Raw genomic sequence first — 16213 nt, forward strand, 5'->3', positions numbered from 1 at the left:
CAGGTCTACAGAGCTTGCGTCCTGAGTACACTTCTGTACTGCAGCGAGTCATGGACTCTTCGCTCACAACAGGAGAGGAAACTGAGCGCTTTCCACATGCGCTGCCTCCGACGCATCCTCGGCATCACCTGGCAGGACAAAGTTCCAAACAACACAGTCCTGGAACGTGCTGGAATCCCTAGCATGTATTCACTGCTGAAACAGAGACGCCTGCGTTGGCTTGGTCATGTCGTGAGAATGGATGATGGCCGGATCCCAAAGGATCTCCTCTATGGAGAACTCGTGCAAGGAAAGCGCCCTACAGGTAGACCACAGCTGCGATACAAGGACATCTGCAAGAGGGATCTGAAGGCCTTAGGGATGGACCTCAACAAGTGGGAAACCCTGGCCTCTGAGCGGCCCACTTGGAGGCAGGCTGTGCAGCATGGCCTTTCCCAGTTTGAAGAGACACTTTGCCAACAGTCTGAGGCTAAGAGGCAAAGAAGGAAGGCCCATAGCCAGGGAGACAGACCAGGGACAGACTGCACTTGCTCCCGGTGTGGAAGGGATTGTCACTCCCGGATTGGCCTTTTCAGCCACACTAGACGCTGTGCCAGAACCACCTTTCAGAGCGCGATACCATAGTCTTTCGAGACTGAAGGTTGCCAATACAGGATACAGGAACTACATATCAATGTTGGCAGAATCCGATAAGGGAGATGCCTCAGGAATGTGAGAGAGAGGCCTCCAGAGAAATATCTCTTGAAAATGCGACTTATATCAGAGAAGAGAGAGATTTTATAGAAATCAGAAATCTCTTAATAACTTTGTTTAGAAAATAGATATGAAATATATGAATGCAGAATAAGAGATAAAATGATGATTAAAATAAGTACAAACATTAATTAAAATAAACAGATAATTACAAAATTAGTGTAATTAGGAAAATTAAGATAGATGCACACCGCCCCCTGGCAAGTCCTGAGAACAGTGCATTCTGGAAATATGATAGCACTAGGAAGGAGGAGTTATGAAAAATCCCCATTTCTGACATCGTGGGCTCTAACAAATAGGATTGGGATTTTCTCAAACAAAGGACCCTACAGGTATATAAGGTAAAACCCAGCAGGGAAAATTGCTTTTGTCTGGGACACTGAGAGACCACAGCTCTCTGTGTTCCCCATTTTGAACCACTGAGAGAAGCCCATTGCTGGCAATGAATAAATGTTTGCTCATTTTCACCAAGCTTGCTTTTATTTTTATTTTCAACTTTGCTCTTCAAGCTCATGTTTGAGCTTGTTTGAAGATTGCTGCGGACACAACAATTAACGTAACCACCTTGCAACAGACCAATTGAACACAATAGGACTTGCTTCTGAGTAACTTGCTTAGGCTTGTGCCCTACAAAGTAATGTGGCACAAGTTTTTGTAAGCTAAAATCATTTCATCTGCCATTTTTACATTGCTATTTTCTATAATACAGTAATAATAATACATTTAATTCATTAAATCATGGGGTAGCCACTGCCTATAAGTAGCTACAATGTGCTCTCCTAATGAGAGCAGTCCTGGCGTCAAAGGCAACCAGGAAGTGCCTCCTGCAGGCAAAGGACTTTTCCTTCCTTTCACGTCTCTATGGTATAGACAGGCCCGGAAGCATCGCATCTCTATTATTATTTCCTGTGTAGCCGCCCACTCGCTCTAGGCTTGCTGGAGGTTTTATTCTCGGTGCCTGGCGTTGACTTCTCTCGCCCCCTCCCTCCGGAGTGCTTCTGGTCAGGCGCGTGCGCAGTCTCGAGGGAGGTGGAAGCGGCGCAGAGCGGTTGGTGACCCGGAAGTGCCTCTTCCTCCCGGAAGCCCGACTCTCCCTGTCAGGGGCATTGGGATGATGGCTTCCGAGCGCCGTCGAGCGCAGCTGCAGCTTCTCCGCCTCGGCCGCTGAGCTCAGCCTGCCTGTCTGCCGTTCGTCCGGGAAGAAGCGGTCGCCCAGAATGGCGGAGCTGGCGGCCGCGGAGGGGCCGCCGCGGGGCCGCACTCCCAGCCCGCTCCCGCTCCCGCTCCCGCTGGCGGGGCCGCCCAGTCCTCGCCCGGCCGCGGCTCCCGCCTGCCCGCCCCGCAGCCCCGAGCCCTCCGCGCCCGACAGAGCCGCGCCGGGGGGCGGCGGGGGCAGCAGCAGCAGCAGCAGCGGGGGTTCCAAGTGGGTCCGGCTCAACGTGGGCGGCACCTACTTCGTCAGCACCCGCCAGACGCTCTGCCGCGAGCCCAAGTCCTTCCTCTGCCGCCTCTGCTGCCAGGAGGGGCCCGAGCTGGGCTCGGACAAGGTGAGCTGCTCCGGGGCGCCTCTTAAGCGTGCCTGAGGCTGCAGTCCTCTTCCCTGGGAGGAAGCCCCACTGACTCTAATGGGACTGGTTTCTGAGCAGACATGCATAGGAGGGGGCTCTGGGGCTGCAGTCCCAGCCACACTTACCCAGGAGTAAGCCCCATAGACTCTAATGGGAGTTACTTCTGAGCAGACATGCATAGGTTGGGGCTGTTATTCACTAGTTCAAGCCACCAGTCCAACCTCACGCTGCTCATCTTCCCAAGGGAAGCTCATCTTCCCAAAGCAGCATCTGTTGCAGGAAGCCCCTTCTCATCCTTCCTAGTGAAGGAGGTTTAATCTGCACATGATTCAAAAGGGAGGCTCGTGCTTTGCCCCCAGGTACCCCATGGCTACAGTAGGAGCCTCTGCTCCAATGAAAATAATAATAATAATAATTAGGTGAAAAGGTGAAAATGAGTTGGCGCACACACAGGGCATGCTTCCTTAAAGTAGGGGTAGTCTGTCTGGGTTGTGGAGGTGGGATATATGTTTTCCTTGGTGAACATCTCCAGTTTCTTTTTCCTCTCTCTCTCTCTCTCTGGATATCCTTATATGTTACAGAACTTGTCACATCCCACATTCCACTTGGATTGGTGGACACATGACCGTTTACTGAGCCTTCACTGACAATGGTGTACTTATTTCAGAATGCCACAGATACAAGGGAGGGCACTAGGATGCAGGTCTCCTGTTCTTGTGTGCTACCTGAGCCATCTGGTGGGCCACTGTGAGATGCAGGATGCTGGACTAGATGGGCCTCTGGCCTGATCCATCTGGGCTTATGTTCCCTTATGTGTATATTTTTACCACTTAGAAGTCAGTAAGGAGAATCCTTGTCCTCAATTGTGGGTGTGGGGCAAAACTGGTCATTGGTATCCACCCAAAGTCTACTAAATGTACTACCATCTATGCCCAATAAAGGTTTGTAGAGTTGAGTTGAGTATACAATCTACATGTGTGGCCATTTGGTAATTTCTGTAAACCTCTGTAAATGTAAACCATTTATCTTTGGCATGATCATCCTTAAAAATTATTCCAGAATTATCCCTGCATAGAATCAGTTTTCTGAGCCATATCTGAAATTGCTAGTACTTTTGAGTGTCTTTGTCTTCCTGAGCCACTTACAGAAGAATATTCTCTACGCACGCAAGGGGAGGAGAATTCTCTTAATGTTACAACCCATACTGTTAAAGACTAGAATTTTGCAGCTTCCCATTATTTCTAGCTGAAATGTTAAGGAGCTGTATGGGTATAGCTATGTGTCTTTAAAAAGAGCATTCCCTAACCTAGCACTTTGTGCCTGCCTCTTTCCAGAATCACTGTATCCACATGAAAAGGCAAGTCAGCACTTTTGGTAAATGTATCAGACATATAGTTCTTCAACTGTTACCTTGTAGATGCCCCATCTTGTCTGATCTCGGAAGCTAAGCAGGGTCAGGCCTGGTTAGTACTTGGATGGGAGACGGCTTGGGAATACCAGGTGCTGTAGGCTTATACCATAGTCTTTCGAGACTGAAGGTTGCCAACCATAGTTCTTCTCTCCAGAATATCAGCAGTCTCTATATATAGCTAGTTTTTATCTTGAGAAGCTGAGGTGTGGCTAAGTCTTGTCTGCCCCATGCCATAAATCCGTAGAGTTGCTGTTCTCTTTCCTTTCAAGTTACTAACCTGTTTTGCTTCCTCTACTTTTCTTCAATGAGCACAGCAACTACTAATTGCATTTGCCAGCTCATACCCTAGCACAGGGGTCTCCAAACCTCGGCCCTCAGTAAGCTTCGGTCTAGCCCGTGTCCAGCCTCTTGTCCCCTGAAAGCCTCTGGCCCACTTGACTGAACATGACCAGAGCTGTGCTGATTGCATCTGGAAGGTGTTCTGGGGACTGGAAAGGCTGAGTGAATGAGCCCACTCATTCATTTATTCATTCATCTAAGTTCCATCTCTAATTTATTTATTTAAATTTTATATTTAAATTTTTTTCTGGCCCTCAGCACAGTGCCAGATATTTCATGCGTCCCTCTGGCCAAAAGGTTTGGAGATCCCTGCCCTAGCACATCAAGTGAAAATATTTATTTATTTATTAAATATGTGCAATTATCCACAGTTGTGTTTTTTCCTTAAGCATTGCTTAATTTCCCCTCTCTGAAAGTAGGATTTTTAATTATTTTCTTTTTCCTTTTGCATAGTTGCAAGATGGGATGTGGAAAGGATTGGGCTGTAAATATGAATGTATTCTCTTGTACACAGTTGTCAACTGCCTTAATTCAGGACCAGACTTGCACCACAGATCTTAAAGGCAAATTATGCATGAAAGATCCAAATTTGTCACAAGTATGGTCAGTGGTGAAAGTCAGTGAAATAAGGAAGGACTAAAAGCATTCAAAACTTTTACTACAAAACATTGGCCAAAACTCTCTTTTAATGCTTAAAGGCATGTGACCAGAATAACACATGTTTAAATAGGTGTTGCATGTCACTGCTGATAATACTGAAATATTGTGGAGGATGTTGTTAATCTCCTGTAAAAAACGAAGGGAGAAAATAAGGTGCTTAAAAGGTGTTGTTTAGAATTGGAAGCACCATACACACAAGAGAAATTAAATGTATATATTTACAAATTATTATTGTTGTTGATATTATTATTATTACCACCCAGTCGCCTCGTCAGTTAGCAAGGATTACAAATATATTTGTAAATATATTTACAAATGGCTAAAAAGGGCTGCCATGGTCTGTATTCATCTTTAGTTGATACACAAGAGGATTCATGGTTTTGTCAATCCTAAATATGTACAAGTAGACAAAATAAACAAAAATAGTGCAGCTAAAGAGTTATTGTGTTCATTTTTGCCTGCTCATTTCCTTCATTCAGTTCACATTGTTGAAGCTGGGGAAAAAATTCAGGGGTAAATAATCTTTATTGACTTTAAAGAACTGCCATTGATGGGTGTAAGAGCAGTTTACTTGAAGGAAATGAACATAAGATCAGGTCATTGGATGGAATGCTCTTATATAGGCCTCTCTTTTAAGCACATCATAGTGTCATCTGATAATAAAGGCAGGAATAGGCGTTTGTTCCTACCTGTCCCTGTGGGAGCTTAGAAATACACGCTTTCCCATGTCCCATAGTGCACTGCTTGCTCTGTACTATTATCATGACAACATTTAAAAACTTGCTTTTCTGTGTTATACTTCATAGGACAGTAAAAGAAACAAACTTGAGTATAAATAAACCTTTTAATTTATAAAAATATGTGCCTTCTATCTTACATTTATAAAACAAAATGTGCAACTCTCCTGGCTACTTCTGGACTGTCAAATAAAGGTGAAGAATTATTAGTCCCTTTAGAATCTTTGACATACACTTATATTTGTATGGAAGACCTGATTTGTTCAGTCATTGAGTGTTTTCAAATGGGTGGTAAAGGCTCACCTCTTCTCTTTGGTTTTTTGTTAATTAAGTCTCTGTCTCTTGTTGTCATCTTTTGCTTGTGTGGGTTTTATTTGGTGTGGATTTATTAAATATTGTTGATCCGGTTACTTAAGTGTTGTAAGCTGCCCTGGTAATTTCTGCAGGGATGGAAGGGTGAGGTATACACTTTTTAAAATATTCACATAATGTCCTTGACTATAAATAATTAATTACAATGATTTAGAATTTATTTCTTTACACTAATGCAGAAACTAAAGTTGTAATATTTGACTGGTCAATCAGCCAAGGTTTTTGTTCTTTAACTGCTCCAATGGCCCAGGTTAGAAATTAATTTAGTTTAACTATACCGTCTAGATGGTTTAGTACAGATTCATCTAGTTAAAAAGAACCCTCTTATTTTCTGAAAAGAGTAGACATTCTTTGCAGAGAAACAAATTTCCATTTTCCATGAAACTAATTTCCACAGCCAAATGTGTAGTTATGTTAAACTGTCGTTGTTGCATTAGAATCTGACTCTGGTGTGTCCCTAACAGGATGAAACAGGGGCATATCTCATTGATAGGGATCCCACATACTTTGGTCCAATCCTGAACTACCTCCGGCATGGAAAACTCATAATAAACAAGGAACTGGCAGAGGAAGGTAAGAAAAAGGGACTGCAGTGCTTTATCTCACTTTGATTTATATCCTTGGAAAAACTGGAGAGATCCTTAATGGATGTTGGCCATACTCCAGCCCAAAGGTAAGTGCGCTTAAGCCTACTGATTTCAGTGGACTTGAATATATTTAATTCTTGGCTGGAGTCAGGCTATAGGTTGCATTTTTCTGTCTTGTGCTAATGTGACAGTTCATTTTTAGACAAACCCACAGAGGATTAGCACAAAATATTCTTGCTCATGGAAGTATTTTTGATCACATATTCTTTGGTAATTATCTGGTCCAAGACATTCTATAAAGAAACAGTAGTGACCTTTTTATTAGGTCTTGTTTTCAATTAAAAAGTGGTCTGCAGAAACTTTTCTGAAGAGCTTCAAATGGAAGGAACACTTTTTCTACTAGAACTCCCAAGTTATTTTAGTGGTCTGTAATGAAAGGGGGAAGTGTTCTTCATTGATGAAATACTTGTGTTTCAGTATGTTTGAAGCAGCATTTTCCCCATTCTTTTGTGTTTGCTCATAGTAAAATTAGATTTCAGTAGCATCTTATCTCTGATCATATTAATTACTATGTTAAGCAAAAGCACGTGTTATCTCAGGCCCTATTAAAAAGCTATTGCAGTATTGGAGCATAAAGTTCCTTACATAAGATCTTTGGGGGGTTAGCAAGGTGGTGGTTTCTAGAATTCTTCCCCTTGTGAAGGTTACCAACATCTTACCTATACTTTTTGCTCTCATTCCTAGGTGTCCTGGAAGAAGCTGAATTTTACAACATTGCATCTCTAGTGCGGCTGGTGAAGGAGCGAATACGGGACAATGAGAGCAGAACTTCTCAAGTAATCCACACTGAAAGGGAATGGAAGGGAGAAATCTATCCTTAAAATAAGAGATCCACGCACTTCAGAGTGGCTTAGTAGCCTATTTGTGATGGTCACTGACCCCTTCTTTCTCCAGAAGACCTGGGGCAGGTGCAGAGAGGTCTTCTCCTGTGCTGGGCTTTTGCAGAAGGCACAAGTAGCACCTCGCTGCTACTGCCTTCTACAAAGTGAAGCAGAGAGTGAGAGAAACCGCTCCTTTCCTTTTCAAATTCTGCATTGAAGAATGGAGGGTTGTCTTCTCTCCCTCACACTAGGTGTTTAGGAAGGCAATACTCGTGCCTCTTACACCCATGCCTCCTCTTGCAAAATCTCAGTGAGACAATGAGGAGCATGCTGGATTCTGTGGTGGGAAAGTAATCATGGAGACCTTTTCAAGGTAAAGGAATATTTGTTCCCCCTTACCTTGGGGGTGCATTTCAGCTGCATTGGCAGTGGAAAGTTGGATCAGATTGCGCTGTAAGACTTCTTCCGGGGGGTGGAGGTGGAGGCAGTCTTAAGTTCTAGAGGGAGAGAATTCCACAGGTCAGGCATCACAGTACAAAAGGCCCTCTCATGAGTCACTGCCAGTTGAAAGATGCTGGTGCCCATAATAGGGCTACCTGAGATGACCTCCGAGGACAGGTAGATTTACAGGGTATTCCTCCATTCATAACGTACAGTGTAAATTTTGTTACCAGGTCTGGAAACTTATATTAGAATAAATTATGCACACTTGTACACATTTAAAGTTCATGTTTTTCATATTTGATAAAGAATGAGATTTTTTTTTTTCTTTGAAGAAAAGGAAAGGTAAGACTGATGCAACATGGGGCTGGAAGGAATAGATATGTCGCAATGTGTAACTGAGCTCAGAGAAATTGAAGTGTGCTTGAGATTGATGTGCTTAGCCTCCACTTCCCCGGATGCCTGTATTAGCAGAAGGGAGGTATGCTAAGTTCAGGAATCTCATAAATAAGGCTCCCGGAGGCCCCACCCATGGTGCTACTGAGGAGAAGGGCAGGCTGGTTTCCTCCCCACCTTTGCAGTAGCACTAGAATAATGAGGCCTTTTGGTTGCTGTGATGTCTTTAGCTTGTCAAAATATATACACCAGTGTTTGCTACAATATGGCATAGCTATCTCTGTGCCATAAGATCCGCATGCTACCCATCTACCTACTAAGACAATTTCTGGTTTTTATTCAGCTTCATTTTTTTTGTCAGGCTTTTTATACCCATGATGACTAGAAGTGTTCTATAAAAACATACCTTAAAATGCATCTTCTCAGAAGTCATCAGGAATCATGAGATTCTACATCAGTTTTTTGAGGCTAATCTGAAGCTGCATTTCCTATTTAATCAGACTTTTTCTGTTTCACAAAATCACAGTACAAACTTCTAATTTGCCGGTTGGCTTTTCCTTTGTGTTTCAGGGACCTGTCAAGCATGTATACAGAGTCCTGCAGTGCCAAGAGGAAGAGCTCACCCAAATGGTGTCCACTATGTCTGATGGATGGAAATTTGAACAGGTATCCAGTGCTAATGAATCCAGTGCATGCCATCCAAAAGAAGGGACCATCTATATGGGATTGCTTCATTGTATTATATCTTATCCGTCCTCTCATTATTTGCTCTTGGGAGAGGATTAAGAGTAGTCTAATCATTAATGTAGCTGTGTATTTTCCTTGGAAACTTTTTAGTTTTAGGGAATTTTATGTTCCCTTGGGAAGCTCCATAAACTGTACCTAGTCTGCTGTGCTCAAACTATTGAAGTCCGGTTTCTGAGCCTATAGCCTATAACACGTTGCTAATCAATTGTTGGGAGAAACCTGATTCCAGACCTGCCTTCCTCCCCCATCAGCACTATTGGTTTTGATAGTATTGACATCTGGATAGCAATGGCAGTTTTTCTTTCATCAGTGAGTGCTCAGTTTGCTTAGTATCTTCACTATTGGAGATATTTGCAGTATCAACTTTGGCTAATACGCCTGATCTTCATTATAGGATATTTGCTTTGGATTGTTACCTAGGTTTCAATCCAGCCAGCTATATAAAGGCTGAACATCTCATATTTGATCCCTATTTGATTACCTGTGCCCTGGCAAGGACTGGAATGAGTTGAGTTAGTCTGTAACAGTGAATGGCAGGAATTTGAATCAGTGAGACAGCACTTTCAATGCATGCTTTTCAGACTTGCCCATCCATCCCATTATACGTCATGGGGTGACGCAGTACACAATAAAATCAATTTTATATTTCTTCCTATTTAACTATAGCCAAGACATTCAACCTTAGTTCTGATTGTCCTTAAACAGGCAGGGATGGAGGGGATTGTTACTCTTGCTTTAAAAGTCCCCATTGTGCTTTTTCAAGTTGATTAGGGTGTTGCTGTCGAAGCATTGAAAGTAGATATCCTCAACAACAAGTTGTAACGGGAGCATTTTCCAAGTTGTTGAGTCACTCTTTAGTGACTCCTTTAGTGACAGCCAGCCATGCAATGGAAAGCGTGATTGCTGCAAACCTTTCCCCTCCTCCTTTTTCCTCCTCCCTGGGTTTCTGCAGTGATTTGTAAGTCAAGAACACCCTTGACTCCTCCTCCTGTCCTCCCTCAGCCAAAGACAACATGAGAACCTCCATCCTTTTCCCAATGACAATCAATTTCTCCCTTCATATCAGAGAAGGCAAAAAGCCCCCTCCTGCCTCCCCCCCCCACTTAACTGGGAAAGGAAGCATTAACCCTTCCCTGCCTCATGGATGGAACTCTGCCTCTTGCCTGATTGGAATGCTGGCCCCACAAGGTTTTTCATGCCGCAAAAACAGTAAGCAAGCATAGGCAGACTCAAGTCAGCTTGCGTGGGATGAGTGTCAAGTCAGGGGGGCCCTGACTTGTTTTTTTTCAGATTCTTCCATGTGCGTGACTCTCAAATTGCCGAGTCAGCAAAAATCACACCTCAAGTTCAAGTCACTGACTCAAGTTCCCAACCCTGCTAGGGATGCAGAGTGCTTTGTCATGGCACTGCAACAAAGATCGCAGGGTCCAAAGCCAACTACTGCTGGAGCCTAGGCCAGGTGAAGTTTGGCTCTGGTCTTATAAGGCTGATCACCACATATTGGATCTTGCTACATATAGTCTTTATATTCTTTGTTTTCTTTTCCATCAGCTAATCAGTATTGGCTCTTCCTATAACTATGGAAATGAAGACCAAGCAGAATTTCTCTGTGTTGTATCCAGAGAGCTCAATAACTCTACCAACGGCATTGTTATAGAGCCTAGCGAAAAAGCAAAGGTGAGGAACCTTACGGTGACAGAGCATGTCTTTCTGGATCCAGAAAGCAGCTTGCTTATAAAGTGTGCAGCTTCCAATAGTTGGGTTGTTGACTAAAATTTAACTGCAGCTACTGTCCGCTATTGTCAGAAATTGTGGAAACAGAACAATAAACTGCTAAAATGTGGGGGAGGGAGAGCTTTCCTGGGTTCTCAGTATACACTTCAAGTGGCCAACTTAGAAGATTTTTCTCTCCTCTCCATAGTTAATTTTTTTTGTAATGTTTCTGAGAGAAGGTTTCAATTTCTAAATGCTTGGACTCAAGAAAGCTTATTTCCTCAGCTTGCATCGGCTCCTACTCGCATGCGCTGCCAGCACACACTGTTGCAAACGTGTCATAAGGCACTTTTGTGGGCCCTAGCACCAGTGCTAGCCCAGCGCTGGCCAGTGCTGGGCTAGCATCGGTGGAGCACCGTAGCTCTGCCACTTGGTGCTCGTGCAGACTGCTGAGAGGTGGGGAGGAGATGTTCTGGGGTGGGGGAGAGGGAGGGTAGGGACAGAGCAGGGAGGAGGTGGACTGACACAGAGGCTCTTCATTCTACGCTGACCTTCGGGTGGTCATAGAATCGAGTAGCCCCATTGCGGGGCTACTCGGTTTATCTGGGGGAAGGGGACAAAAGTTCCCTTCTCCTGAGGAGGAGGCGGCAGCTGCCTGGAGTGCTCAGATGCAGTAGCAACCATTTTTGTTGCCACTGCAGCACCTCACGTCGGGCAGCTCAGGATTGGACTGACCCTCTCTCACATAGCTGTCTTTATGAATCTGAGCAGAGAACATTATTCTCCTTCTATAATGTGAAGACAACAGTGTATTCACGGATGTGTTCATATTAACATCTGTGAAGATACGTATGCTACAGCCCTTCTCACTTATCTCTCATCCTCTCATTCCCATAAGAATTATGGGAAAATCTTATATTGGTGCAGCAGACTCTCACTTTATAATGGGTTCATTTTGCATTCAAATAACTTTAGTTGGACATTCTGTAATAAAACAAGGTTCACTATACAACAGGTTATTCACTTTACAATTGCCTCATCAGGACCTTCTGGGTGATAGATAAGCTAATCAGTGACACAAATGTAAGTGTTTGGTAGTCTTGCCAACTGCAGCATTTTTAACATCAGTGTACAGAGGGAAGGATGTATGGCAGTGTACAGACAGAAGGATACTATCTTGTAATTTGTGTTTTATAATTACAACATTGTAAACTGATAACCATGGTCTCTAAAGAGTCAGTGGGCACTCTGCTTAGTTCTTAGGCACTCTGCTTTGGCTTGGTTCTTAGACAGAAACTTCACCTTCCAAGGTCTTGGAATGAATTATCAAAAGCCAATGCATTTTTGGGTTCACATACATTCTGGACCTCTGTTCTACCAGAGGGAGAAATCCAAAGTTTGATCTGACCTCCTAGAACACCTTCCTGGGAATGCAAAGCAAATTCATCCCATTTTCTGTCACCAGAACTCAAAACAGAGGAGGACTACACATTGGGTAAAATGAGAGGTAGACCTTACTTCTGTGAGGGACTTGGTCATAGCTAGTTACTGATATGCTGGTGCTTCTCTTTTTCCAGATTCTTCAAGAGCGAGGATCCCGGATGTAATCTGAGCATCTAATACTTCACAACTCCCAGATGTTAAAAGGGCAATCTAGCTGGGCAGAGCATTTCTCCTGCAGTCCAACCTTGCTTTTGTACAGTAATTAAACTAACACAAAGCAAAGCTGAGCCTGTCCTGCCAGTGGAGAATTAATCCTGGTGAAAACCAAAGGCTCATCCCACCCCAGTCACAGAATGAAGAAGAAAGAAGAGACTCTTACAGCTGGATAGCCCCTTTGCCTCACTACCTTTTTCTTTGTCTTGGCATAGATGTGATGGGGGGGTCCTCTTTGAAGCCTTTTTGAGCTCCTTAAGTTATCCCAGGCATGGCTGATCTAGAATGCATGACAGAGAACATTGGATGAACAGTGTCATTCCTTGTAGTTAAATCAAGAAACTTGTCCCATTTAGACTCACCCAGATCTCACAAAAATGGATTTTGAAATGAGTGTCTAAACTAGGAACATTCCTTAGGTTTTTTCCCTCTAAGCCTTTTTTGGTTCTTGCTTTATATTTGTTGTTGGATCGGTTACCTGCTAGATGGGAAATCCAAAGTTGTTTGAATGGGGGGGGGGATCATGCCCATACAGGGGGCTTGACTGAAGGGGTTTTTCTTCTGATAACACTAAAATATGAGCTATAGGCATTTCTCACAGTGTGGTGTGGTCATTGCTCTGCACATATCTTTAAAAATGTGCAATTCCTCCCCCCAAGCTTCAGATTCAGTTGTGCTGCCACTTATTCTTTGGTGTCAGGGGAGAGTGGCAATGAGGCTTATGCCCCATTTCTCTTGCCAGAGACTAGGATATAGTCCCTTGGTTTAATTTGAGGTTTCTCTTTTATCTGGCAGATTTGTTCCTGCCAAGTTCAGCTTTGCCTTGTCTCAGCAGCATGAAGTAACCCCTTTGTTCTCTTGCTGTCCTGCATTACAGCAGGTTTTCTTTTGTACAATAGTTAACTTGGTAGACTTTAACTCTTATCCAATACATTTGGGAATGGAGGGTCCTTTACTTGCATATGTTGATTCTGCATTTTTAGTCCCCCACCCCTTTTATTGTGTCATTTTATTCTAAATAACTAAGGGGCATTGCACAGGGGGGTTTCTTTGGGGGGGGGAGTGTTGAAAGTTGCCAAACTATTGTGATGTTTCTTGTCCAAAGTGATATGTGAACTCTTGTAACTCTTTTTTCATTTGGAATGCCTTGAATGGACGTGAAAATGTTGTGCCTCTCTTGAATTCTAATCTTAGCCAAATGGGACTCGCTGATCATGTCAGTGAATTTGTGCCATCCCTAATCAGTGAAATGTCCCCTCCTAGTTGTTGGTAAATGGAATCCCTTAAGCATTTGTGCATGGTACCTCCTCTCTACATCTTAGCTTTGTTTCTTGTTGGTCATCTTGGCCTTGAGTTAAGCCCCAGTTATATTGAACCAAAGTTTCAGAGAAACTAGAATGCTTTGGTCTTCTCCAGGCAATAATGGAACCTCCCATATTAGCCTGTGATCACTCACTCTGAGTGGTGTGCTTGAGATTTCCTGCCAAGGAAGTGCAGTCATTGTTTTCATGTTTTATGGTGTTGGGTAATGAGGCTTCCCTTCCTATTTCTTCCTTGTAAACTTTAGGGCTGAGGGGGAGGACAGTGAGTAGAATGCTATTATGGGAGACCTCATCACCAATACAGCAAAGGAGTTCAAATCATGTTTGACACTTAATTCCCCCTACCCCATCTTCTGTTGCTTTTCACTTTTCTTGTGCATATATCACAGAGCTTCCCCATCACTTCTACCAACATACCTCCAAATCTTCACTGGAGGTTAGAGTTTGACTAACATGTACTAGTCCAGTCTCTGTAACAATAGACTGTGCCAAAGGTCTTGAGACTAATTGTGTCACTTACCAGCTGCTGAAACTCAACTGGCTCCATACTGTATTGAACTAAACCAACCTCCCTGTCCTATCCTGCCTTTCCCGTTTAAAAATGTGTTGGTGTTGGCACGACTAGCCTGTATGTCTTGGCTGGATTTAACTAACACTGTGATGTGTACATAAATCTCTGAGTATCTTGTACCTTCAGCCTTCGTCGGTGTGTGTCCACAACTGAGAAATAACCAGGTGTGTGTGTGCTGTTAGGCAGTATAAGAACCACAGGTGTATAGCATTCACGTGTACCCTCATAATCTCCTTTCTCCTCTGGGGGGGGTGGGGAGTGGGAGGTGATATGAACTAGTTGAAAGAAAAACAGGCTAATGATACCAAGAGTAACTGCCATTTCCAACATGGCCTAACCCAACTCATCCCCCACCTTGCTGGGCACATAGCAGTGTTAGGTTTGCTTGGAAGGAGACCTTACTCTGTAGTTGACCAAAACAAATACCTCATTGCTTTGTTTTCTTTTCTTTTATGGTCACCAAAAACACCATGCATGGGGAGGCCCCATTTGAGGAGTGCCTGATGTCAGGACAAAGATTCTCATTCTGTTACCTGCATCGTGCCCTTGGAAACTGCTCCATTTGAATCTGGAGAAAAATCAGATTGCAGGATGGGCCTTATCTGGCTTGACATGTTATGTATTACAGCAAGATTGGAACTTCCTTTCAGCAAGGTTGAACAGACCTTCTCTGAGGGAAATCATAGTGTTTTTACCTGAGAAATGGGGCAGTCCTATCCTGTATATTCCACTTGCTGCTGATAACTAGTGAGAGGTTTTCAGTGGATATAATTCTTCACTGGAACACAATTGCCTTCTCCCTACCTTTCTTTATGAAGCAGTCTCAACTAAAGCAATTAAACTTGTTGGGACCTTCCCTGGAGTGGTGAGCCGTTTAGTTGGAAATAGAAACAGTATTAGGGATTGGAAAAGCTGCTAGCTTTCCTAGTAAAAGGGCTTGAAATCCAGCTACGGCAAGACTTTGTTCCAGCTCATCCACCTGTGATATTCTCTTTCCCCACCATGTGACAGGTCACCTTCAAGTCCTGTTAATCTCAAGAGCTGGCTTCCATGTTCTGTACCAGTTGCATCTCTGCCTTTATAGCAACAGGGCTTTTCCTTCCATTTGCCTTTATCTCAGTCGAAACTTTCTCTCCTAAGCTAAAGCTGGAAAATAAATAAAACCCCTTTTTTCCCCCCTGCGGAAGGCAGTAAACTGGGAAGAGAGAAGCAAATAGCAGAACGGATATTGATTTGGGGGGTTTGCATCTCTTGCAGAGGTTTTCTTTAAACCATTAGCTAACCCCTGGGGACCCAGTGATAGGTTTAGTTTCCTAGTGGCCAATTGTTCCGTTACAGCAAGGTTGGAGATAACCTTCTATTAAAAGTGTCTTTGTTTCTGCACATTTTTAATCAATTTTTCTCAGGGGTGACTGAGTGGTCCGGGGGGGGGGGGTTATCCACAAAGGGGTTGGGGTTGCTCCTCGGACCTCTGCAGCTGGGCCGTGGGCTCCTCACCCTCAGGTTTTGCCTGCAAACCTAGAGGTTTTGTACAGTTTGTCACATGTCAGTGCCCTTTGCTACTGTTTCTCTTTGTTTATTAAATGTGTTTGAATAATAATGGAGATGCTGTGATTTTTTTTTCCAATAAAGATTCTGACATGATTCAAGTGTTGCAACTATTTTCTTGTGTCCTGCTAGTCTTGCCTGTAATAAGGAGTTGATGTGTGCAAAATATGGCAACAAGTTATTGGAATTTACAGTGCTGTCCTATTCATGTATACTCAGAAGTCTCACTATGTTCCATGAAACCTGCTGTCTTGTGACTGTGTTTAAGATTGCAACCCTAGTAGCCTCCTTCGGTCGACATGATGCCAAGAAGAGAAGCAGCAATAGCTTCTAGTTATCAGAGTTCAGTTGGCGAAAGAATGCAAGCTTTTAAGGCTTTCCACTCAATACAGAACAAGCACAAGGAAGTGTCATGGAATGGATAAAGGGCAACAGAGACAAGGTGTGCCTTACACTGCCTACTTAGGGCCACATTAGACATAACATTAATCACAATGTTTGCCAGCCTGGT

At 43.6% G+C, this 16213-nt stretch overlaps 1 protein-coding gene across 1 annotated transcript; it reads left to right on the top strand.

Moving 5' to 3' along the window:
* The first annotated feature begins 1821 nt into the window (after nucleotides 1-1821).
* On the top strand, nucleotides 1822-15798 carry KCTD2 (potassium channel tetramerization domain containing 2). The gene is made up of 6 exons (XM_066617936.1): nucleotides 1822-2300; nucleotides 6305-6413; nucleotides 7172-7263; nucleotides 8716-8811; nucleotides 10444-10569; nucleotides 12183-15798. Exons 1-6 carry the CDS (start codon nucleotides 1971-1973, stop codon nucleotides 12210-12212), a joined length of 783 nt encoding a protein of 260 aa, XP_066474033.1. The 5' UTR covers nucleotides 1822-1970; the 3' UTR covers nucleotides 12213-15798.
* The last annotated feature ends 415 nt before the right edge of the window (nucleotides 15799-16213 follow it).

This window comes from Tiliqua scincoides, chromosome 2 (assembly GCF_035046505.1).
Source record: "Tiliqua scincoides isolate rTilSci1 chromosome 2, rTilSci1.hap2, whole genome shotgun sequence".
Taxonomy (NCBI): Eukaryota; Metazoa; Chordata; class Lepidosauria; order Squamata; family Scincidae; genus Tiliqua; species Tiliqua scincoides.

Coding starts and splice junctions, on each gene's coding strand:
- KCTD2 (XM_066617936.1), top strand. CDS start 1,971: ATGGCGGAGCTGGCGGCCGCGGAGGGGCCGCCGCGGGGCCGCACTCCC. Junction 2,301..6,304: donor CCGAGCTGGGCTCGGACAAG/GTGAGCTGCTCC, acceptor TGTCCCTAACAG/GATGAAACAGGGGCATATCT. Junction 6,414..7,171: donor CAAGGAACTGGCAGAGGAAG/GTAAGAAAAAGG, acceptor TCTCATTCCTAG/GTGTCCTGGAAGAAGCTGAA.